General features: G+C 36.0%; 1 protein-coding gene across 5 annotated transcripts in view; it reads right to left on the bottom strand.

Moving 5' to 3' along the window:
- Positions 1 to 4,597: 4,597 nt before the first annotated feature.
- The window catches only part of SPEF2 (sperm flagellar 2), a 105,658-nt gene continuing 84,172 nt past the window's right edge, over positions 4,598 to 26,083 (bottom strand). For 2 of the 5 annotated variants that reach the window (XM_039347874.1, XM_039347872.1), the window contains 5 exons: positions 16,921 to 17,013; positions 13,631 to 13,810; positions 12,521 to 12,775; positions 11,513 to 11,635; positions 4,598 to 4,856 (listed from right to left, as the gene is read on the bottom strand). In XM_039347874.1, the coding sequence (XP_039203808.1) occupies positions 4,788 to 4,856; positions 11,513 to 11,635; positions 12,521 to 12,775; positions 13,631 to 13,810; positions 16,921 to 17,013 (720 nt within the window). In that variant the 3' untranslated portion in view covers positions 4,598 to 4,787. Of the gene's footprint in view, positions 5,866 to 11,512; positions 11,636 to 12,520; positions 12,776 to 13,630; positions 13,811 to 16,920; positions 17,014 to 26,083 lie in introns of all 5 variants that reach the window. The other 3 variants (XM_039347871.1, XM_039347873.1, XM_039347870.1) reach the window with 3 other exon arrangements.

Below are 26,083 nucleotides of genomic sequence, written 5' to 3'. Positions count from 1 at the left end.
ATGCCAGTTGTCAAGTGCCTAAATTAGGATCACGTGATCATAGGAATGCTGCAATGGTCATAAGTGTAAGGGCCAGTCATAAGTCATCTTTTTCAGTGGCTTTGCTAAATGAAGGTGGTAAGTTGAGGTCTATTTATATATGGATGTTTGGCCAGAAATGAGTATGTAGTTTTTCCCAGGAGGAAAGCAGTCATAGATAGGGTAGTAAGATATCCTTCTCATACTCTTTCAGAGCTCTAGCTTAAAAGCTTGACAATAATTTTAGGAGCTTCATAAGCTTCATAAAGCTTAACAATAACATTTGGAACTTCACAATAAAGAAAGAAAAACTACATGCAATATGTAGCTTTGTCCTCATATAAATAACAGTAACGTAACATTTTGAAAAGGACCAAAAAAATTGCAGGACTTATTTACCCAATCTCTAATTCTCTTGGTACAGATTTGAGACTGCTTATGCAGCATATGTGGGCTTGTGACACACATTTATCTGTGGTTTATAATATTGCTTACACTTACTTAATCCGAAGAACCACAGGGCTGGAAATGTTAACTAAAGCAAATCAGTGTATGGGGCCCACATTTTTCATCTAAACCAGATTTCTGTAGGTTTTTTTTTTTTTTTCATGATCCAATCAGAAAGTTTTCTTTAACTAGCAGTTCAAATCCATCACTGTAGCTGATTATTTTAAATCAGCAAGCTTGATTTCGTTGTCTCTGAATTTTGCTTATTTTTGTCTTTACGCTTCATTTTGTCTTCTTTTCCCTTCAGCTATATGTTCCCAATCCTTGCTCTTTTGCCATCACTCATTCAGAGAAGTCAGGTCCCCAGGAGTGTCTTCAAGAGGGGTGATCAACAAATTGAAATAGCAGATGCAATCGAAGCTCTGAATCCTTTTAATGTGTGTATCATGCCACACATATAAAAAAGATGCAGGGATTTAATTGTGAGGTCATAACAACTATTTAAAAAACACCCACACTCCTCCTGCTCCTGCCATGGATGTCCTTTCATGAGGCTACTTGGGGCAAGCCAAAGTAGATATACTTCATTTCACCATACCCTTGTTTTAATTTCTCATACAGTGAGATTCATCCCATGGGAGGCTCCTCAAAAGATCCAAGAAGCAATAGCATTAGCATGCATTCATTATTTTTTTTAAAAAATGGAACTGCTTGTTCTGCAAAGAGAAAGCAGCTGTAACTGCCATTTTTATTACTCCGTTGCTTTTGGGCCTGGCTATAAACACTATTTTGTTGTCCAGATATTAATATAATCCAATTTGATATTCATTTCAGAGATAAAGTTTGTGGTCTGATAGCCAGCACACCTTCCAGATTTAATTTTTAGATGTTAACAGTTTATGGGGAAGCACAAAGTCCATGCTGCTGTTCCTAACTCATGATCAACCTTTAAAGTAGAACATGCAGACCTGGTTCATGGGACTGATGATTTCAAACTGTACTTTGACTTGCAGGCTACCCAAATGGTTCTTCATCACTCAGTCCAAGGAATGAAATAAATTCAGGCAGAGGACAAAGTTTTAAGTAAGTGATCTGAGTGAAATAATCATTTGGCTGCGCACAATTGCAGCACAAACATATTTGAACAGAGAATGATACTTTTGCAAAACTAAATCAGGTCATGAAATGTTGAGAATGGTTAGATGATCCGCAGAATTAATTAGGCTGACAGGATGTTATCTGTCCTGCTTATGAGCCAGTTAGGAATATGACATCAGAAGTAAGTGGAGGCACTTGAAAACTCCGATAACTTCTAGTCTCTGTACTGAATGCTTACTGTTTTTACCAAAGGTCTTGAAATAAACAGGATTTTTCCCCTTTATTTCTTAATTTTTGTCAGCCCTTAAGGATTTTATGGTATATCCTAAGTCCCACTGACATTGTGAATGAGCAGGAATTTTGCTTTTTTTCACAAAACGTAGGTGTGTTAAGCCTTTCAGGGATTTAATGTACATATTATAAGCCCAATATTGTTTTTATTAGAAAAAAAAACACCCTCTCCAAAGACCATTTTCTGGGGATATAATCTTGGTGGAATTCAACAGCTGCAAAACTGATACATGTAGTTAAGTCTTTGGCTGCAAATTGTCTGGTTTTGTGTAATGGAACTGTTCACTTAATGCAATCTTTAGATAATTGCACTCTACTAATAGATTTTTAAAAAGGGCTAGAAAGGTGAGCAGTTACACAGGGGGGAGGTTAAGGCATGGCACACTTGGGTAATTTTAACTCTGTACAGAATGTCCCTATAAGAATGCCATTTTACCTGGCATCGTGTGTTCCAAAATAAACTTATTTGGTTGGGAAATGCCTTTATTGGAGCTGCAGCAACAAGAACATAAGTTTGTAAAACCACATGGGTTGTGACATCGGGAAAGTGAAGGTGCAGGGAAGCAGAATATAATCCAGAAGAGGATAAAACTCTGTCATTCTCAATTTTAGTATCTTTTATTTGTACTTTTTAAATATTTTGCCTCCTGTGCTTCCGAGCTGTGATAACTGTCACTATATCTGCCCCTTCAGGATAAAAGTAATCTGATTTTAAAGACCTGGGTGGTCCCACACAAAATTCTTATTGATTCTGCCTTTAATAAGAAGAGAAAAAGAGTTGGAAGGTGCAGTTGCTAGGCTGGCTTGTACTTTTCACATCTTGATGGTGATGAGATAGATGAAGAAGGATTAGAGGTTTCAACACTGATGAAGGGCCGTAATAATTGTGGCTATCTAGAAGGCAGTTCTTAGTTTTAGATGAAGTGATTAGTCTGAAATATGTAAAATGAGCAGAGACTCCACACCATACATACGTTTACTGAAAATGATTGTATAAAATTCCACTGAATATACCACACATAACCCAGCAATATGCAAACACAAGGAAATGTCACTTTGCAATCTTCATCCATGTGACTTTCAGTATCATTACCTAGAAGAGTGTTTCTTACTGTAGACTTAGCAGCTTTAAGAATGTGGCTTCCAACTCCCAACATTCCCCAGCCAGCATGTTGGTTTTGGAATTCTGAGAGTTGAATCCAAGGTTGCTAAAGTTGAGAAACACTGCCCTAGACTTGTACGATCTGTAAGTTATATGATCCTATAGGGAGTTCGTGACTTTTCAGATGTTGATCTGCAATTGTGAGCCTCACACACTTACTGCTTATATGGTCTGGGACTTCTAGACATACTCATTCAAAAACATTTGGAATCTGAAATCCCCTACATCAAACCACAAACAAATCCACAATGAACTTTCCAGGATATTGTTGGGTACCCTTTTTTCACTCTCTTTTATTATTCCATATAGTTCATGTCTTACAATTTGCTTTTGCAGGAAGATCAATATATTATTTATTTTAAGATTTTTAAATCATACCTTTATTCTTTTTATAAATTAATCAAGGTAGCAAACACATTTTCTTCCTCCTATTTTCCCTACAGCAACAATCCTGTAGGTAAATTGGGTTGAGAGAGCAGCTGGTCCAAAGTCACCCAGCCAGCTTTCATGTCTAAGGCAGCAGAGGAACTCACAATATCCTTGTTTGTATCCTAGTGCATTTAACTACTACATCAAATTAGCTCCGCATAGGAAGAAATTCCTTCTGGCATAGAAATATCAGTTTGCCCCATGGAATGGATTTGACAATGAAGATATGGAATAAAATAAAAGTTAGGAAATAATAATCTGAATTAGAAAGGTGCAAAAAATAAAATAATTTTAAAAGCAGAATTATTTATATTGAAGCTCCATTTCACCCCACTTACAAAGCAGTATATAAACAAACTCATATCCCGCACAAAAATGGCTTCATTAGGTCAATTCATATCAATCATATATGGTGTCTGTAAATAGGCTATATTTTTAGGCTGCAGGGGATTTATTTTCAATTTAGCAAGCCTGATATTAAAAAAAATAATGGCATTGCTCGTGTTAAATGTTTGTATCATTTGTCATTAAGTGTCCTCTCATAAAAGTGTACACTGTAAATGCGATTAGTATTTACTTGCAAAAATATTTAAATCCTAATGTAAACACAGGTGGTTCCTCATTGAAAAATCCCAGTTTTTTTTACCCCCCCTCCCGAAAATTCTAGGTTTGTTTAATGCATGAAATGGGCCTCATCCTTTTAGACAATCCCAAGAATCAAAGGCAGGGAGAATCTATGATGGAGCAACCATAACATTGTACTGTTTTGAACCTATGCCAATAGGCTGGAGAAAGGACACTGTCAGGGAAAATATGCATGACAGGTCTAGCACTGGAACTCTTCTCTTCACCGTTCTGGGCAAGTGCACAGGAAAGGGCCGTTTTGCAAAGCTATCTTGGTCAGTCCTTACATCCTGTTTTCCTGGTGTAGCCATCGGGGACACCAGTAGAACAGCAAAACAAAGTAACTTTTTTTTGCCAGCCAATCAAAAATAAGATAAGAGGTCATACATTGTGTCTGCTATCTTCTTCTCAGCAACAGAGCATCCACAGCATGTGCACACAATCTCTTAAATTCACAAGACTACAGTTGTACCATTTCAGATCATTCTGTAGTTACGATTGTTTGAAAAAATTGTCTGAACCACCCACTGGTTTCAATTAAATCCATGTTTATTTAAAAGAGAATGCACACAAAGCCGTTTTTATTCTAATTAAAAGACACAACTCTACAAATGAGTAAGAATTAACCCAACATCTAGGACATTTGGGAAATACTTCTGTTGTGCTGAAAAACAGTTGTAGATTTCCTTCCCCCGCCCCTCCTCTAATGATAACTTCTTTATAATATGATGTTATCTCCATTAAATGGTTGAATTTGGATTGCTCTCTGCAGAATCATTTTAAAATCCTATAGAAATAAAAGAAAAATGAATCAGAAAGATGTAACTGATTAGTCTGATCAACAAACCAAAACAGATTTTCCCAGTAGCATTAAAAAATAGCATCCCACATAAATGTATTACTTCTTTAGAAACAACTGGCTGAACCTCTAACTGATGCAAATTACCACAAGTTTTGCTTGTGGTAAAAAACATCCAAATAGATAAAGAATGGAGATTGCGTCATGACACATTTCATCCTTCTGAAATCATGGCTTCCACTACATTAGTGTTTTTCAACCTTGGCAACTTTAAAATATGTGGACTTCAACTCCCAGAATTCTTCAGCCAGTATGGATAACCATGATGTTTGAAAAATACTGATCTAGATGCCTCTGAATACACTTAAGAGGAAATAAAACCATTTCCCCATCCATATTGTTAGGGAGGTCCTCTTAGTGAATATAAGGATATGGCTTCATTTTCTCTTATTTTATAACCACAAATTATTCTCTTATTATCAAACTTGCTATGCTCAATTGCTTTGCGATTTATTTTATTATAAAGTTGCTTTACAAAAAAATAGGATCTAAAGTATTTCATGAAAATAACTTGTATGATTGCATAAAATCATGTGACAGTTTAAAAATTAACCGATTTATAAATCACATTAAAACAGGAAAATATTTTTAAAATATGTCTGGATTCGGTTTTATCTATACTCTACACCAACAACGGCAAGGTTAGTTTGGGATAATGGCAGCTGCAGGTAGAAACAGGATGCGGAAGATTGCTGCATTCAAGGTAACTTTCCTCTAAACAAACACAGCACTGAAAACAAACAAATCCAGCTTAAGTCTGCAACAACCAACCAATAACACTACCTTTGTTGGTTCATATTTTAAAAGTTGTTATTTGTGGGGGGAAATGCTATCTTTTGCACCCTTTCAACATTAGCATCACTGTTTTCCATCTCCCATAACATGCCAGACCTTTGTCCCTGACCCAGGGAAATGTTCCATCTGTCCAGTAAATGGTCTGTAAAAAAAGCAAACAGGTAAACAAACAAACAAACAAACAAAAACAAAAAGCCTTTCTCTCAGTTTGGGTTACTCCGTGTACAAAATCAAACTCTCTGTGGAAGAAAAAAGTAAGTGTCTGCAGAGAAAAGATTGAGAGAGAGGGATAGAAAAGAAGGATTTTGAAGCAATACGAAATGGTTGGGCGTGTGAGTGTGAATGTGTCCTGGCATACACAATATAGAGTAAGCAAAATATGCTGGAAACAATACAAAGGAATATCATCTATTTTCTCATTAGGTTTCCAATACACTTGTGTCCTAACAATCTTATCACCCAGATGATTTCACATTGCAAACGAATAATCTTATTAGAATTCAGTCCCACTCTGCAAAATCTTCTGACAATTTTAACATGTTTTAAAAAGCAAAATAAAAAGGGTCTTATTCAGAACTAAGAGGGCTATGTTTCAATGAACCTTCTACTATCCCATGTGGGCTGGGGACAGAGTACAAATCATGTGTCATGACATCACCATGCAAGACATATGACTTATATCATTGGAGTAGACGCTGGTACCAATGCATAACTGAATTATTGAATAATGACATCCTGATACCTATCATCACCACCGTAAGCATGCCACAGTGTATTGGCCTCATAGAAGATTGGTGAGCATCTAGTGTTTATTCCCTTTTGTACATACAAGAAATACCTGCGCAGAAAGGATTAGCCAATTAAGGCCCTCTTGTGTATCGCAAATTCTTCCATGGCACTTAGAAATTTTATTTAACAGAGTTTTGCGAATTGTACCCTTGTATTTTAAATGCATGCTTCTTCTCTGCATTCCTATTTGCCACTATTAAGTTAAAACAGAGGCACCAGCTATCTAATTTAACACCTGCCGAGGGAAGGGGAATAATAGATACCTAAAAGCAGAGGGGCACTCCCAAGATATTGACAGGATGTTATGACATCATCCCCATCATGCTTTCAACTGCTTTTCCTCCCACAACCAAAAAGTTAAATATTGATTCATGGGTTGGTGTGAGAATTGTTTATACCGGCTATAAGGAAGTTATTTTAGAAAAATTCTTACCACAGTGGGATCCTGGCACAAATTTATTCCTATGAATAGATGGCATTTGTAATCACAAACAAACATACACAAACCTTTTTTTCAGTCAGGTGTGAAATAGTTATATATTGTAAATATATGCATAATACTATAATCTATTTTATATAAATTTTGATGGACAAGAAAGCTCAACTCAATCAAGATTTCAATGGCTCTGGGTTTTTGGACCTTGTAGCAATAGCAACAGCAATAACACTTACAGTAAACTTATATACCGCTCGTAGTGCTTTACAGCACTCTCTAAGCAGTTTACAGAGTCAGGATATTGCCCCCAACAATTGGGTCCTCACTTTGCTGACCTCAGAAGGATGGAAGGCTAAGTCAGTCTAGAACCGGTCAGAATTGAACTCCTGGCAGTGGGCAGATTCAGTCTGCAATACTGCATTTTAACCACTGCACCACCATGGCTCTTATAATGGTATGTGAGAAGGACCTTGGGAGACAGGGCGAAGAGATGCTACCTAAGAAACAGTCAAATAAGAGGCATCATAGCCCACAGCTGGTAGTGGGCAGAGCAAGAGGCTCAGAAGGGACCCTCCCTAGTTTCCTGGGCTCTAAATCAGTGGTTCTCAACCTGTGGGTCGGGATCCCATTTGGGGTCGAATGACCATTTCACGGGGGTCACCAAACCATGCTGTCCGCCATTTTTTTCCCTTTTCCCTAGCTGTCCTACTCCCTCTTATTGGTGGCCACACCCACTTGGGGGTCACCACAACATGGGGAACTGTATTATGGGGTCACAGCATTAGAAAGGTTGAGAATCACTGCTCTAAATGAATCAGCAGCAGAATCTTACTTTCAGATTTGCAAGACTCTGTTAATGTAGCTTTACCATAAAGTAGAATTAGCTTATCTGGTCATGTTTCCTCTCTGCTTTATCTGGTAATGCTGACATCAATTTTTTCAAGTCTGAAAGTACAATATCCTGCCATCTTCTTTATAACCTGAGAAAGTAGGGAGGGTCTCTTCTGAGACTCTTGCCCTGTCCACTATCAAGTTGGGGGCCAGGCTGTCTCTTGGCAGCATTTCTTTATTCCTTCTCCCAAGGTCTTTCCTACATCCCATTACAGATTCCAATTCCAGAATCTTCCATTTTTGGTTCTGGATGGACGCACTGCTCTACACAGACCTTGTGTGCAGTTTGGGGGATCCTCCTAGACATATGGCAGGTAACTGAGAAGCAGATAGCAGCTGCGACTAGGAGCGCTTTTGCTCAGCTTTGGGTCCTTTCCCCAACAGATGCACCAAAGAAAAGGAGAGAAAAAATACATACGCACACACATCAGTTGCACCCTGCTTGTTTCACCTGCTTATTTGCAAGAGAAACTGCAAAATGTTCCAATTAACATTTCCTTATAAGACCTAAAGCTTAAAAGTCAAGAAAAGAGCTCAAGCAAGAATCCCCTCCACCAAGAAAAAGAACCACAGCATCTCAAATTTTAACAGGCTCTAGCAGTGCAAAGCTTTAGAGATCCCAGTTAGATCATAATGTAGGGACAACTGTCTTGTAAGCTATTTGCATTCATCACTAATAAAGTAAGCCAGTGAGAACCAGTTCACTAAATCCTGAATTATGCTGTCTCCCCATGAAGTTAAATAGTGGAGAAGGAGCTTGGGAGAAGAGATAGCCTTTGAATTTCCTCAGAAAGAGCAGCTGTTATATGGAAGGTAAAGAAAGAATCAAAGCATACCCAAAATCCTAGCTGGAAAATTTCTAGGACACAGGTAGAAATCTAACCATTTCATAGAGGGTTACAAGTTGGTAACTTACACAGAAGGCCTATAGTTCTGCAGATTTTAAGTTAATTTAAGGTATCCCGATATTTCTCAAGTAGTAGAAAGGGAAAGATATTTTTGTTATTTCAGTTTTTCTGCTGTAACTGATTGGGAATGGGTGGGAAGGTAATGGCAGCAAATACCAGTTGAAAGCAAACATTGCAATCTTAATTGTCCTGATTGGATGGGGAATGCTTGGTGATAAGAGAGAACCCATACAATAGAAGAACTAACTTTGTAGAGGTTCAACCATATAGAAATTGAGCTGGAAATAATTAACTCAATCTCCAACACCATTGATCTTGTATGAATACAGAGGCCTGATTTCACAGTAGTACGTAATCTGGAATATTCTCCAGTGGGAGCTAAGGTCTGCCTCCATTCGCCTGGTCTTCTGGAAGACCCTGAAAACGTGGCTTGCCACTTGACTTAGAGACCTGATAGGGATCTGCTACATTGGGAGTGGCTAATGGGGCAGAAGTGATCCCTACTCCAGGCCATCTATAATCTTCATTTTTAAGTTTTTCTAATTAATTCTCCTAATTTTAATTGCTTTGTATTTTTTTTTACTTTTTACTATATTGTAAGCTATCGAGAGTTGCTGTATAGAGTGAAATGGGTGGCATAAAACATTAATTATTAATCCTCTTCCTCAGAATAGTTCCTTAGACTATGTGTTTGGATTACATGATTTTATGAAACAGTATCATCTGCTTCTTTACATTGTTTGGCTAGGGCAGGGGAAGGCAACCTTGGCTCTTTTATAACTCATGGACTTCAACTCCCAGAATTCCTGAGCCAGCCATGCTGGCTCAGGAATTCTGGGTGATGAAGTCCACGAATCATAAAAAAGCCAAGTTTGCCTACCCCTGGGCTAGGGATATGAAAGCCAAAAAGCTTTGCTACTGATGATCTAATTTGTATTGTGTTCTACTAGGAATGAGTCAGACTTCTTGATTTTTAGTGCTCAAAGTGCTGATGGGTGCAGGTGAAAAGCATGATGCATGCTACATTTGTACACAGAAAAACAAGCCACAATTTTTATTGCTAGTAGTATGTTTTGACCCGTAATGAATTGCAAGAAGCGTAGGCTGTAATAGAAGCCACTATCCACCTTCATTGGAACAACATGCTACACTTCTCCTCTGATTTTGTCAGCTTTGCAAGTGACATAGCTTTCACCTTTCAAACCACACCTTAATCAGCTCAGCTTAATCTCATAAGAGATCTCTGAACAACACTGCTCTATTGATTTTTTTTTTTTTGCTTTATTCTTAAAAGATAAGGTTTTTATTTGCAATGTCATTTATTTTATGTGGTTTGGAGGAATTTTTTTTAAGGGGGGGGGTGGATAACAGGCCTCTTCAATTGAAATACAATTTTTATTGTATTTATCCTAAATGAGAAATGCAGGAACAGAAAGCAAATTCTTAGCTTTGAATTCCAATAACAGGTGCACCAAATTTGGACACTAATATTTCCATTACTACAATTCATACGCTAAAAGTATGTCTTATGTTATTTTCTTGAAGCCACAAAAAAGGATGTAGGTTTATCCCACTGAGATGTACATTCAGCTCCTCCAATGAATGTGTATGCTTTAGCATCAGTAACCCATGTCCTCATCCTCTCACTACTACAATTTGCTCTACAGGGAGCAAATTGTCTTTGAAGACAACTTGAACATTACAGCAAAATGCAGCTGTCATAGATGGAGGCTGTTATAGCTGGATAATACTTATATTGCCAAAGTTGGCCTTGTTCACAAGTTTGCTTTCAGGTGCCCATTATTCCCTATAAAGCGCTTTATAGCCCAGATTTTGGTTACAGCGAGACCCTATTATTGTTGTTGTTGTTGTTGTTATTTTCTAGGATCTTCCCAGGTATTGATGTAAAACTGATTGGTCTGTAGTTTCCTGGGTCCGTTTTTTCCCTTTTCTTGAAGATGGGAGCCTCATCAGCCCTTTCCCCATCCTCAGGTACTTCCCCAGTGCTCCAGGATTTTTGAAAGATGTGGTGCAATAGTTCTGAGATAACATCTGCCAGCTCCTCCAGAACTCTGGGATGTAATCTGTCAGGTCCCAGTGATTTATACTTGTCAAGGTTGGATAGGTATTCTCTTACCATTTTCTTGCTTATTTTAATTTTTGTTTCTAGTTTGTCTTTGGCAGTGGTTTTTGGATAGGTTGGGCTATAGTTTCTTTTTGTGTGAAGACTGATGTGCCTATTCATAATATAGTTAGTCCCAGGGCAATTCAGATTTTAAAGAACATGATTCTGGAGGCAGACAACATTGGCTCCACTTCAGGCAGGAATTTGAAGACCAAACTGAACCCAACTCTATCATAGAGGAAAAGTATCACTAATATGATAGTTCTTCATTACACAAAGTACAGAAATAAAATATTAAAGTTGTTTAGTTGATTGGCAACTAAAACAGCTCTTTGGTGATTGAAATAACAATGGATATCAATGACAGAACAAACATAACACTGTTTTTTGGTTCCTAACTTCTTTGTTATTTTTCAAAGAAAATGGGCTGAGTACATGGGCTCAGACAACACAATCACCTAGGCTAGTCATGCCTTCAGTGCCTCTCCTACACACAGCGAGACCCCTGGTATGTAGTGTAGGCCACTACTTGCTACTATTCTTACCACTACTACTGCTACCATCAATAACTACTACTGCTACTAGCTGCTGCTACTAGTAGCCTAGATACTGTCTACTTCAAAAGAAGGAGGATACTTACAGGAAGTTTGTACCCCTGGTAGTTACTAATTAAGTCTTGAATGAAGGGGTGCTTCAAAAGGAGTTCAATTTTGATGGGCTGCAGCTCTTCAGAGCCAAGATCCTTGTACACCTTAATGAAATGCTTTAGAAAAATGAAGAGAGCTTACTTTATTAGTAAATGAACCAACTGAAAAAACCAAAAGCAATATATAGAAACACTGCTATAGAAGGCAGAGTTGTCCTGGGTTGAAGTGTCATAATAATGTCTCTTTTTCAGTTTTATATCTTAAAAATTAATACTGAAGTAGTAAAAAGAATGACTTTTCTGACCAGCACTGATGTTGCCACAAGTCCTAATTGTTGCTTAGAAAATCTGATAGGAGAGAACATTTCAAGATTTGCAAATCCCTTAACTGTAGCACAAAACATTGCAATCTTTATATTAGTCCTATAAATCAGATATCCATTTTCCTAGAAGCATTATACAAGAAAGCATGCCAGGTATCATTCAATAAAACCTATTATCAAGTAAAGGCTTTATAATTGAAAATGTAATATATCATGATCAAGAATTCCTAAGATATCCTTGGAGAGACAGAGCATGAAAATGTGAAACATAATTTATTTCTTACAGCTTTGATTTTTTTTCCCTTTAGAAGTAAAACTCTCAACAAAACTCTTTTCACGCCTTGCTTAAAGTTTGGTTAGATCATTGCTGACCCAACAGAATGGTTTTGCTAATGTTCCAATTGGGTGAGAATAAATAGACTGACAATCTCATCCACTACATCTACTTCACTCTGCATAGCTCTAATACTGAAACATATAGTCTCTCCATGTGTGCATATACTTATCTTTCTTGCCTGCAGGTTTAAGAGCTCTAATCTAATCCTATTTCAGAAATAATACAACTGTCAGTGAAACTTAGTCCATTTCTTTAAATGCCAGTGAGACATTGCTTGCCACAAACATGAGATAAAAAAACTATATGAATGTAATTAATGGAGCTATGAGTGAATTAACCAACCTCATAATTGTCCTCTTCTGTCAGATGACTACTAAATCTGTGATTGTCAAAAGCTTTGTTTGTTTCATACTGGAATACATGGAGAAGTGTAGCCAGAGAGATGTATCCATCTTTGCCGATAGACAGGGCTTCATCTTCTTTCTCCTTCTCTTCCTTCTCTTCCTCTTCTTCTTCCTCCCCTTCTTCACCAGCCTCCTCCTCTGCCTGTTCATCATGAGCAGCAGTGGTTATGAGCTGCTCAGCAGATGTTATAAACTGAGAAAAACAAGCCAAAGATACCATAAGGTTTTTTTGGGTGGGGGGCTAGATAGTTTCCTAGTGACCAGATGCAAGGTATGTGACTCTCAGAAAGAGCACCAGCTTTGAACAGTAAAGCCAGCCAGAGTGTTGCAGTTTTTTCTGAATAAAGATCATTCCTTCTCAGGTTCTTGTGTCTGTTTCTAATATTCAATACATGAAAAGGGATTCCAAACTGTGAACTTCCACTGTCATCTACAAGGAGATGAAACCCAAATTCTGCACTTAGAATTCTGAACAACTTCCAATCATTATTTTTAGTAGGGTGAAAGTACTGAATGTTTCTCTGTATGCATGAAACCTTTGCGAACTCTAATAAGCTGCAGAAACCTTGCTACACTACTGTAAACATTTCACTGTTTTTCAATCAGTTTAACTGGTATTGTATTCTTGCCTGCAATTTTGTAATATTGCCAAGATGTCTATTTAGTGTGCTTTGCTGAATTAAGCTATGCAATGTTTCTTGAAGATGGTCTGTTCACCAGGCTAGAAACCAGGAGACTGTGAATTTTAGCCCCACCTTAGGCATGAAAGTTAACTGCAATAGAGAAGTGAACATAAATAGTCAACATAAGCAATGGACAGAAAGCCTGACTACCAAGCACTGTATTCTTATTATTATCTGTTCCAATGGTATTTATTCTGATTCTATTTATTCTGTATATTGCACACGCATCCTGCCTTTTTTCCAGAAGCTCTGGGCAGCACATATAATGATAGATCAAAAGAGGCTGGCTTTATGGAACAAATATATTTTTGTCACCAACCAAATGAAGATACAATTTTTATTATCAATAATAATTATTTTTTTACCATTTGAGGAAGAGAAAAGTGTTTCTCCCTCTTCCTTTGAATATATGTCCCTGTTGCGACACTAAGAGCTCGATAGACACCATTTATAGCATCAGGGTGAGAGGCAAAGTAGAGCAGCATCGTAGTGTAGTTCAGTTGAGGAGGGTCTTTTTCAGGATCAGCAAATAAAGTGAACAAAAACTGCAAAAAGAAATAATTCTATTAATTGATGTATTGGATATTCTGTTTAATCACAACAATTCAGTATGAATATGGCTAAGGTGGGGGATCTAATCTAGACCTTTACTGTGATACTAAACATCATTACATGAAAGCTTGGATTGACCACAGAGGACATCATATATAGGCTCTATCTAATGATGACCATAACAAGTGGAAGGTTGCAAGTTGGCATGAAAAACAGAGTGGTAAAAAGATGAATTAATCAGGGAAGGCAAAGGAAGGGAACTAAAATAAATGGGCGGGAGGGGGAGATAGGAAGGAAGGAAGGTTCTCTGTTTGTAAAAGCAGGAAAAAGAGATCTGCAATAAGATCTGAAAGAAGGTGGTCTGATTTTGGAATGGAAGGAAGTGAAGTATATATGCAAGGAAGTGAAGTATAGATTTAATTATGAATGAAAGGTCTAAAATGCATGTTAAAACAACGAACTTATGACCTCTGCATTGATGTGGACATGTATGAAAGTAAGAATCCACAGATAAAGGATAGTTACATATTAACACTCTAGATCTCAAGATTATTCCAACAAAAATGAACGGTTTCTGAAGGACTATACAAAGGTGGGCTTCAGTTATTCATTTAATCAGTTATTTTGTTATTCTGTTTTTATTTTATGGTGATGGCTGTGTTTTTGTTTTAGTTCCTTTTTAAACTTCTGTTCATCGTTAAGCCATTCAGAATTACTTTTGAGAGACTGGAGGTCATTGAATTCAAATCGATAAATAATGAAAGAACCAAGAAAAAACTATATAAGATCCTGAATGAGTATAATTGGAAGAAAAGTGTTACTCTGGTGAATGAACAGAGAAATGGAAGCAAGAGGAGACAATATAGAAACAGTTACTGGTCATTCAGAAACTGAAGAATGAATGAGAATAGTGATTGATAGGTGAATATCTACCTAGAGAAATGTCTGTTTTTTTTTAATGTACAGTTTAAGCACATCTGTTCACATGTGTACATGGTAAAGGAAGGAATCTAAAAGTATGATTAATTTGACTGTTCGTTAGAAAAAATGTGAAGGACAAAAGCCTGATGAAGGGTCTTGAATGTTGAACAGACTATTTTTTGGTAATGGTAAAAGTGATCTTGAGAAAAAGCGGGAGAAAAGTAAAGAAAGAAATTTGAGCGAACATTTGCACTTTCTCTGCAAGAAGAAAAGTATGAGTCCTGTAGAAAAACTTATTATACAATACATTAACCTCTCAACAGAATGAATAGGAAATAGAACTATGGGAAAAATATTGAATATGCTTGAAGCAGTGGGAAAGAATTATACTGCAAGGTTCAGAATAAGTGTGGGAAGTATGAAAAGTGATGCTTCATAGAATTATGAAGTGAAAGAGGTGGGATTGAAGAAAAAAATGCATATAGAAATTATTGCTGCAAAAAATGATGAAAATAGTACACTCTTGGCCAAATTTGTGGATGAACTATTCAGGATAGTACAAGGTAAAAGGGATTGAAAATAATATTGCCAACGTTTTAACAGACTCATACAAATCTATGAGTAGACTGATGGAATACTGTGCAACCTTTGAGAAAATATGCAATGCAGTTGTAAGAAGTATAAAAGACAGCAACCAAAATTACCTGTGGCTCAAGCAACTTCCATACAAGAAAAGGTTAGAATATTGGTGGTTCTTTAGTTTACAAAAAAAGGTGACTGAAGGGGACCTGAGTGCATAAACCTATATGTGCCATATAGAAAGTGAGCAGGAAGAATGGTTGCACAAATTTAGTATGTCTAGTTTAATGTAAAGAAGGAATAGAGATAACATGATAGCAGTTTTCAATATCTAAGGGGCTTCTGCAAAGAAGAGGGGGTCAACCTATTCTTCAATGCACCTGAAGGCAGAACAAAAAGCAATACATGGAAACCAGTCAAGGAGAGATCCAGCTTAGAACTAAGGAGGACTTTTCTGACTGTTAGAACAAATAATCAGTGGAACGATTTGCCTCCAGAAGTTGTGAATGCTCCAACACTGAAGGTTTTTAAGAAGAGACTGGACAACCATTTGTCTGAAATGGTATGTGGTTTCCTGCCTGAGCAGAGGGTTGGACTAGAAGACCTCCAAGTTCCCTTCCATCTCTGTTATTCTGTTATAAGTTTTTCTTCCTGTCTTAAATATTAGAATGGATTGATTGGAAGGGGATACAAAATGGAACCGCCTCCTTCCCCAATCTTCATCCAACACATAAGCAACTTCTGAAATTCATTATAACAAAACATAGCAATCGTCACTAATTTGGATGTTTTTTAAAAGGGTCAGATGTAGTGTACATATGAAGAAGTAGCAACAGGCTGGAGGTAGCATTGCTTCCGGGCATTGTCTTAGTCACTTTGAGGGACAAATGTTGAGATGGGCCTTGGCCTTACCAGTAGGACATTTTTAATGATCTTAGAATTCCTTTCTTTGAACTTTTTCAGACTAGGAAGAGTGGATAATCAGGGAGACTCATAACACAGAATATACTTATAATAGGAAATAGTATCAGCTCTGAAATACAATGGAAAGGAATTACAAAGAAATAACCACATAGCCTGAGAATAAGGGAGAAAAACAGAAATCTCTTTCTCAGTTGACAATGTTTGAAAAATTGTAAGACAGGCTGTGGCTCAGCATGAAAATGTATATGTATTATTGCATGATCAATCTAGATGCATGGGAAAATCCCCATAAAATTGTTAATTCTAAAATCTGGTTGCCTTCCCCATTCGTAAAAATTATTTAACTCCCTCTCTCATCCCAACTATCATTTTTTTAACTTTCTCTTTTAAGACCTGGAAATAACTCCATAGGATCAGCGTTGAAAAATAGAAATTTCTGAATTTATCTGTTAAAGATAATCAGAAATGGCCAATGAATTGTATTCTGATTTGAAAGTCAAGCAAATAATCAACTGTGCCTTAGAATGGAAATACATTTTTTTTAAAAGAACTAAACTATAAGTAGCATCCACTGGTTACTTCAGAATTGTTGGAATGTAACAGACAGTGTTTGGAATTCATTAAAAATGGCAGTCTTACCCTTTTCCCTTGGATTATGTCTCTGTATATTTATACTTACTTCTATGAGATGCTTCTGATGGTTAAACGGTAAAGGCTCTGTAGGACTTTCAGGTATGGCTAAATCTTCACTGTCTTTAAACCACAGACCAACCTAAAGCAAACAAAAGAAAACCTTATACTTTGAACTGTGAATATTCAACATTTAAGGTTTTGAGCTTTTCCACACTTCAAAAATGTGTGGAAAATATGTACCTAGTCGCAAGGAGCTCTGGGAAGGAATATTGGAGAATCTGGTGACATCATCAAATTAGAAAGCTCCATTGAGATATTACTTTTCAATAACATTATAAAGATTTCATTTTGAAAATTGATTCTTAAAAATTATGGGTGGATTTAGTATCTTGATTTGTTTCAAAAACACTTTTTTTTTTTGGATTTTTCTCTCTCCCACCCCCATTTATCATTTCAAACATCAGAGGATGGGTATGAGACGCTGAACCCAAAAATTGCTCTACCCAACTTCCTGTGTTGTTTCTGGAGTTTTTGTTTGTTTTTATTCTCTTTACCTATATGAAGCGAAATACCGCAATTTTGCGTAGGTGAGTATAAAACAGATCTACATTTCTTGTGGCTTTACCATCCTGAATAGGGAATACATCTTTTCCTGCCCCAAGATTTGCAGGGGAGGCTGTTGCAGCTTGCACTTTTTCCTGAAGACAGCTCTTGCTTCATTACAATGTTTTTCAAAAGTATATATAAAGAAGGATAATGAATGCAGACTACAAGCTTACCTGAATGATTAATGTGGGGAAGCTTTACCACTTGATAAAACTTTACCGCATATTAAAATCCATGGTAAGAAACAACACCCACTCCATCCTTTATTGAAACAACATGACATTGCAAAACTGTTGGAGAAAGTCTTACTATTTATGCCAATATCTGTGGAAGGCAGCTCTCTGAAATGCTACAGCCAACTTTATATATAAAAACACTTGGTGGATATAAAATATGAGCTAGTGATACGGTGTAAGTCAGGGATCCTCTACCTTTTCATACAGGGAGTCCTCGACTTACAATTACAGTTGTGACCGGCACTTCCACTGCTAAGTGAGACAACTGTTAAGTGAGTCGCATCCAATTTTATATCTTTTTTGCCATGATTGTAAATAAATCATGCAGTCATTAAGTGAATCCAACTCCCACCGTTGACTTTGCTTGTCAGAAGCTAGTTTGGAAGGTTGCAAATGGCGATCATGTGATGCTGAGATACTGCTACCATTGTAAATACATGCTGGTTGCCAAGTGCCCTAATTCTGATCATGTGACTACAGGAATGCCACAATTGTCATAAGCATGAAGACTTATTGTAGGTCACTTTTTTCAGCACCATTATAACTTTGAATAATTGCTAAATGAATGGTCCTAAATGAAGGACTACCTATATTTGGAATTTTGAGGGAGCAGGTTTATGGAGTTCTCACAAAATAGCTATGAAGGGGGCTTATTTCCTTTTCATAGAATTCCTGCACACTGTCTACAGCTATTCATTTAACAGAAGTATTAAATAGATTTCTCCCTATCATATCTCTAACCATCTCTTCCAAGAATGTTTTTTATACTCCTCCAATTTAATTTTATATTTGGAGGCAGCATTTCACATTATTTTTGTTTTGTACCAAATACTTTGGACCAACAAGGAATCTTGAGGGATTTTTGTAAATAAAGATGATGCTAGATTGGGGATTTGTTGGACATTTTCCATTTTTAAATTTTAAAAAAATCTAAAATAGATACATTTGAGTTAGGTATGGAATGGTTGAGATACCTCCAGATTTTATTTGGGATCCATAGCCTATAATCTTTAATGCCATCGTTGGGATCTAAAAGCTTTTACACCAAAGTATCCTAATATATCAGTTATACCTAAAGGATGCAGTCCATGGACTATGTCAAGAAACAATCACTCCAGAAGACTCTTCTGTATAAATATGTATAGATTACAAGGAAGTGGAGGAAAAAAACTCAGAGAGACCAGTTTTTTTGAATTCCTAATTCCTAGGAATTTCCTATCTACCAATGTCTATTATTATTATATAAAAACCAGTTCTTTAGCTGGTATTGGCCTTCTTATTCATTGAATTCTTTCCAAAAAAGTAAGATATCACAATGAGTGTTAAATTCTGTTGAAACTGCCTGAACTTGTCTGTGCAGTTTTCCAGGCAAAATTTTGGAAAGTGGATTGCCATTTCTTTCTTCCTAGGTCTAAGCTTTGAGTCTAAGGCTACATTTTGTACCTAAGGCTGGACTAGAACACAGGGCCTCCTGGTTTCTACCCTCATGGCTTAAGCACGACTCCAAACTATCTCTCCTATTATATATTAAGAAATCCCTCTTCTTCCGCCCCAACTCCATTAATTCCCTGTGCCCCTTTTCACCTTGTCCAATCCCAATAGGATAGGATTTGGTTGAGCATCCCCATTAAACACAATGCAGAAGAATGAACTTTTTGAATCCAAGACCTTTCTGCATAAATACCCCAGACCTTTATTTTTCCCCTTTTTTGGTACAGATTCCTCAAAATTCTTATGCATTCTTATATTCAAAGCAGAAAACAGCATGCAGTCTTTTCATAGACTTGAGCTAAGCAGTTAAACCTGGATCATTGGGAGAGAAGAAAGCAAGTATTCTCTCTCCTTCTCTGCAATCCAAAATTCTCTCATGACATTTTAAGTGTCAAAAGAAGTATTTCCTATTTTAACTGAACAGATTTGGAAAAGGAGTGCAAAGCTGATTCACTAATTGAGCATGGGCAAATTTACCCAAATATTTAATCCCAACCGTGCAACGATTTCCTCACATTCAATTCACACAACATATTTACTAAGTGGTAATTCTAGCACTATTCTTCTTCAACATCCTGTTTTTTTCTACCTGCTTTTATGGAGTAGAATAATGTACATTACTGTAAAAATAAGTTTTGACTTCTGTAACTTTATGGCCGAACATGGGTCATAGGGTATGCTTGCAACAAGAGCTGGAGAAGTAAAGCTGCTTTGAGTCCCAAAGAGAAAACTGCTGAGAAGAAATTTAAAAAACAAACAAACAAACAAACGCAAACAAAACAAAATTGAAGTCTCTCGAGGAGAAAGGTTAATGGGTAGGATTAGGATTATGATTATTTTAAAAACCTTCAAATGAAGTTTCAATGTTGGGTATAATAAAAATGGCACCATGTATGTTTCAACTTCATTGATGATTACAGTGATGATTAATTCTCTTTTGAAGATCACTCTGCAAATGATGGCAGTTTGGGATCAATTTAAATTTTATTCAAAAGTCTATGAATTGTTCTGAATTAAGGTGTCATGGTTCCGATGCTAAGACCAACAGAATCAGAACTCTGGGGCTAGAGGTTTTCTCAAAGAACATGTTTATTGGTTAAAAAATATCGGCACGGTCAAAGTGAAACCAAGTCTGAAATTCTCTCCAAAGAGTACAAAGTCAAATTTCCCACCCTAGAGCTATGCAAACAGCTAAGTTCCCCAACAGAATGATTTGGCAGACTTTCTAACAAAACGCCCAGCCCTCCAAGCTAACCGATAGAAAGACCTTGGTTCCAATGGGAGACAGAATTGTTTAGACTAGCAAAAATACTTTGCACCCCCTCCCTTTCTCGTGGCAACCTAGAACAAGCAACATGGCTTCATCCAGATTCGTTGTAGAGTTGACATCAGGGAATTAATTACAAGCTCGTAAAAAGGGAGTTTTTTTAATGAATTGTCCAGGAACTGTTGTAATTTATATGTGCTTCCAAGCAAAGCTCTTTTTTGTAAGATACATGCTGTAAATTTGAATAATTCAATTTTTTTCAGCTGTTTTGACAATTTTATTATTAAAGCACCGAAGATTCCAATAATTATTAGGAAAAAAATTGCTGGTTTATTCCATGATCTCCATTTCACTTTTTAAGTCATGATATTTTACATTCATTTCCAGCTACCTTTGAGCTACTTTGCTATTATTTGCAACTGCCACATCTATAAGTAAAACTTGGGTTTTTTTCAACTATAGGTAGTTTTCAACTTACAACAGTTCATTTAGTGACCGTTCAAAGTTACAACGGCATTTATGACCATTTTTCACACTTACATGATCAAAATTCAGACGTTAGGCAACTGCCTCACATTTATGACTGTTGTAGTGTCCTGGGGTCATGTGATCCCCTGACAAGCAAAGTGAGGAAGCTGGATTCACTTAACAACCAGGTTATTAAGTTAACAACTGGAGTGATTTAATTAACAACTGTGCCAAGAAAGGTCGTAAAGTAGGGCAAAATTCACAACAAATATTTCACTTAGCAACAGAAATTTTGGGCTCAATTGTGGTCATAAATTGAGAACTACCTGAACTGATGAATTGGGTTCTAAATCTCAATCTGCGTGAATGTGAAAATGCCATACAATTTATGCATGATCTTTCAGAGCACTTTTTTCAGTCTTGCGATTGTATTAATATTTAAAGACATCATACTTTTTTTCTTAAATTCCAATATGCTGTTTTTGCCTACAGTCATGTTTTGTCTTATAACCTGTCAAGACAATTTTGTATTATAGGCTATTTCTGATTCAGCCACATTCAAAATATGTTTATGGTAGACCCTTTTACGACTTTGCTTTCATCTGTATAATCATTTAAGCCTCTGACTTTATCCTCCAGTGTCTGCTTCAACTGCAACAAACCATGACTACCCATTTTTCTTGTTAAATAAAATAGTTTTTGTTACCTTTTTTACGTAATGCATAATATTGTCTATCTATCTAAGGCATTTAAGTCAAATAGTAACCAGTCACAAGTAATATTTGCTTGTGGTATTACAGGTTCAGCCCAAATATTAAATATTTTGATTGCATTATTGCCAATCATTACAAATTCTAAAACTTTTCTGACTCATGTTGAAAGATGGTTTGGGCATGCAAGCATCTGTTTGCTTTAAAACATCCAAATATTTGCACCTTTTTTCTATTGTCAACCCTTTGATTTTAATGCCACTCCATAATTTAATTCTGCCTGTATATTCAATTTATCCTTTTTAAAAAAATTCAAATTTTATTAAATATACATTTAAAAACAGAAGTGGACATGATTCAACTTCCCTGGCTACAACACTGCTATTAGTATTACCTTATGTTATAGAAAGAAAAATAGAAACTTAAAATACATTCTATAACAGGACAGAGTATAACAAACTGTACATATAACATCTGTAAATTTTTTGGTAAACCATCTTTCAGTCGTCAACGTTGTATTTACATATCTTTCAGTTGCGTCCTAATATAGGTGTTAATAAGAAGTCCTTACAATATCAACTAATCAATCGATAATCATCTCAGCAATCCTCCTTATCTCTAACCAATCGTACCAATTTTTCCAAATTTCATAATACTCCGTTTCAGTTTTATTTTTAATCTCTAGAGTTAACCTGTCCATTTCGGCGCAGGATAAGATTTTATTCATTATTTCTTCTTCTGTGGGGGTTTCCTTTCTTTTCCATTTTTGGGCATATGCCAATGTTGCTGCGGTTAAAATATGCAATAGTAAGTAGAAAGATGCTTTGCTGAGTTTATCATTAATAATCCCTAATAAGAAGGTTTCTGGTTTCCATAGAAGGTATAAGGAAAGGGGTTAATATGGATATGGTTTCTTATGCACAGTTACTTAGATGGGATGGCCAAGACTGGCAGTTAAAATCTTTGGAAGAACTAACACATGAAAATCTAACTTATTCATGGTTCCAATATAGACAAATAGTGGACAGATGGAAGATGGATTGTAAAATGGGCTGGCTTAGAGAAGATGAAACTCTCCTAAAACAAGTAAGAGATCAAAGGCCAACCCATATTAAGAGAGTTTATGGGGTTTTAGTGGAATTGGATTCAGAATCTGAATTAGTTAAAGATTGTATGATTAAATGGGCACAGAATATTGGTGAATCGATTTCAATGGATACTTGGGAACTTATTTGGACAAGAAATGTTAAATTCACACAAGCGCAAAATTTAAGAGAGAATTTTTATAAGATGTTTTATAGATGGCACCTTGATCCAAAGAAAATGTCCATTATGTACTCTAATTTACAGCCGAAATGCTGGAGATGTGGACACTTGGATGCTACTTATTATCATATCTGGTGGACGTGTAAGCATATAAAAGCTTTTTGGATTAAGATATGGTGGAATATTCAGAGAATTTTTAGAAGGAGGGTAAAATTTACTCCGCAATTATTTTTATTAGGTATTGTTACTGATTGTGATGCTAGGGAGGTTATATTGATGCTAAATTTGATTACAGCCGCTAGGCTGTTAATAGGACAATATTGGAAGAAGGAATCCTTGCCTATTTTACAAGAGTGGTTTTATAAAGTTTCGTATTTGGCAGAAATGGCAAAGATTTCGGCTTTTTTAAAGGAGCAATCTCAAGAGAAATTTTTTGCGGTATGGGAAAAATGGATAAATTTTATACAACATAATTTAGATATGGAAAAATATTATTTAGCCTTTTTATAACTTGTAATGATTGTTTTTTTTTTCTTTCTTTCTTTCTTCTTCTGTATTATTATTTATATACTTTTCTATATATGTTTTATTTTTCGCCTACCTCTTTCTTTTTTCTTTCTCTCTCTCTTTTCTTTTTCCCTTTTTTCTTCTTCCTTTTTTTTACGTATATTATTATTATATATATTATTATTATGATTTTTATTATTATTATTAATTATCTTATAAATTGTATACGTTATTTTTTAAAATTTGTTAAATAATCCTATACTCAGTTCTGGGAAGTCGGGGGGGGGAGGGTGGGGTGGTTTGGGAGGGGGGGTGGATGTTTATTTGTAAAATTTTTGAAAAAAATTCAATTAAAAAAAAAAAAAGAAGGTTTCTGGTTTTAAATCAATTTTTTGTATTAGTATTTCTTCTGACCAATTTTTTATCTGATGCCAAAAATTTTGCGCTTTTGAACAGCATGTCGGTGAGGTTTTTTTTATCTATTTTTGCTAGCCTTGTAGGGGGAAGGTGCCATCTATAAAACACCTTGTATAGATTTTCTTTATATGAGGTGGCTAGCGTTAACCTCCTGTTTCTATCCCATATTCAATTTATCCTTTTTAATTGCCCACGCACATTTATCCAACCAAAATTCTATTCAGTTGTCATCACTAAAGATTTTAAATGTATATACAAGTTACTTTATTTTTCTAGATGATTTTAGATATAGTTATATTATAATCTATATAAGCAATTGGGAAACTTACTCATCCCTTTCTTGGATAATTTGGATTTTTATTTAAAATTATCATGAATAGAATCAGAATATTTTAAAGAGTGGAGACAAAGAGTTACCTTCAAAACATTTTTATTTTGATTTGACTTCTCCAAATTTTATTGTATTTGAAATCAGAATTTCAAACATTTCTAAACATTTCTTAATGCAGCTATAGGGTAGATAATAATAATAATAATAATAATAATAATAACAACAACAACAACAACAACAACAACAACAACAACAACAAAAAAGTTGGAAGAACCTTGGAGGTCATCTAGTCCAACCCCCTGCTCAGGCAGGAAATCCTATATCATTTCAGACAAATGGCTATCCAGTCTCTTCTTAAAAACTTCCAGTGTCGAAGCATTCACAGCTTCTGGAGGCAGGTTGTTCCACTGATTAAGCAAGTCGTTCCACTGATTAGTTGGATTAATTGATTTCTTTTTTGTTTGTTTGTTTGTTTTATGCCTTTTAGACCTTTAATTTTTTTTTCAATCAAAAATTTGTCTTTTGTACCTCTAGAATTTTTTAAATTCCATTTTTTTCTCTATTGGGTACAATAAATTTGAAATTCGGTATTTGTAAATGTTATTGTATTAGCAATGTTTCCTGTTAACAGCTTGAATGTGATTAGGCAAAAATTAAATGGATTTATTCCATTTTTTTTCCTTTCATGATTAAAAATGGTCACCTTCTATTGATCCTTACAGCAACATCTGTTTGAAATGAAAATATTTTCTTTGTCCATCTCCTTATCCACCTGGAAGCCTCTATTTTCCCCCCAGCAACAGCATTTGTGTAACGCTTACTGATAGAAAGATTAGGACTGACTACCAATTGCCAATTTAGCCATGGTTGATGGATTCTCTGGTCCTACTTTAGAACCTTAAATATCAGACAGTGATTATTTGTGAAGGCACATAATTTGTAGAACATTATTTAATTTGAAACAAATCAGCAATCTGTGCCAAGGACTGTCCCAAAGATGCTTTTTCAAAAGGAAACTGGACTTTTCCCTTGAAGACATTTTGCTTCTCATCCAAGAAGCTTCTTCAGTTCTGACTTCTTCAGAACTGAAGAAGCTTCTTGGATGAAAAGCGAAAGTCTTCAAGGAAAAACAAACTCCAGTTGCCTTTTGAAAAAGCATCTTTGGGATAACCATTACCTGGACGAATGAGAATCTCCATAGACATTGTGCCAAGGATTGCATTGTTACAGATATTGTGAACCTTTTTAGCATTTATAATAATGTTTGGGTACTTGCCATCACTTTAGATTTTCCTATTCTGCTATTTCCCACAGTTTATTGGGGACTGCATTATTTTGATAAGGGGAATATGCCATTGTGTTATCTTACACGCTTAAGAGGACACAGCATAGATCCTCTGATTGTATGCTACCATGCCAACATGTACAAAGCATCAATTTGTTATATATTACTATGCCTTAGGAACAACAGAGACTCTTGAGAATCTGACTTCGACTCTTTTGTCTTTCTAAACACATGGTGGGGAGATATTTACACATCAGAATGAAATCTAAAGTACTTCTGTTAAAGATAACACGAAGTTATGTAATGTATTAATTATCTTGAATGAAACTGACTTATATTCAGTTGTTTTCGTTTTTCACATATATAAGCACATACCCTCAGACACACAGACACAGTTGCCCATGCTGAGACACAAACCACATGAAAAGTACAATCCTATACATATTTACTAAGAAATACGTCTCACTGCATGCAATGAGGTTTACCTCCTAAGTCTATGTGCATAGCAAGGAAGGGTTGAAAAGCCACAATGTTTAGACAAAGGAGGTGAGGTTAGCAGTTAAGCTTAGAGAGGGGTACATAGACTAGGGTTGGCCAAAATAAAATTTTGCTTGCACTGATGGGC

This window comes from Crotalus tigris, unplaced genomic scaffold, assembly GCF_016545835.1.
Source record: "Crotalus tigris isolate CLP2741 ecotype Arizona unplaced genomic scaffold, ASM1654583v1 scf7180000018103.2265978, whole genome shotgun sequence".
NCBI lineage: Eukaryota > Metazoa > Chordata > Lepidosauria > Squamata > Viperidae > Crotalus > Crotalus tigris.
This window is presented reverse-complemented; position numbering and strand designations above follow the sequence as displayed.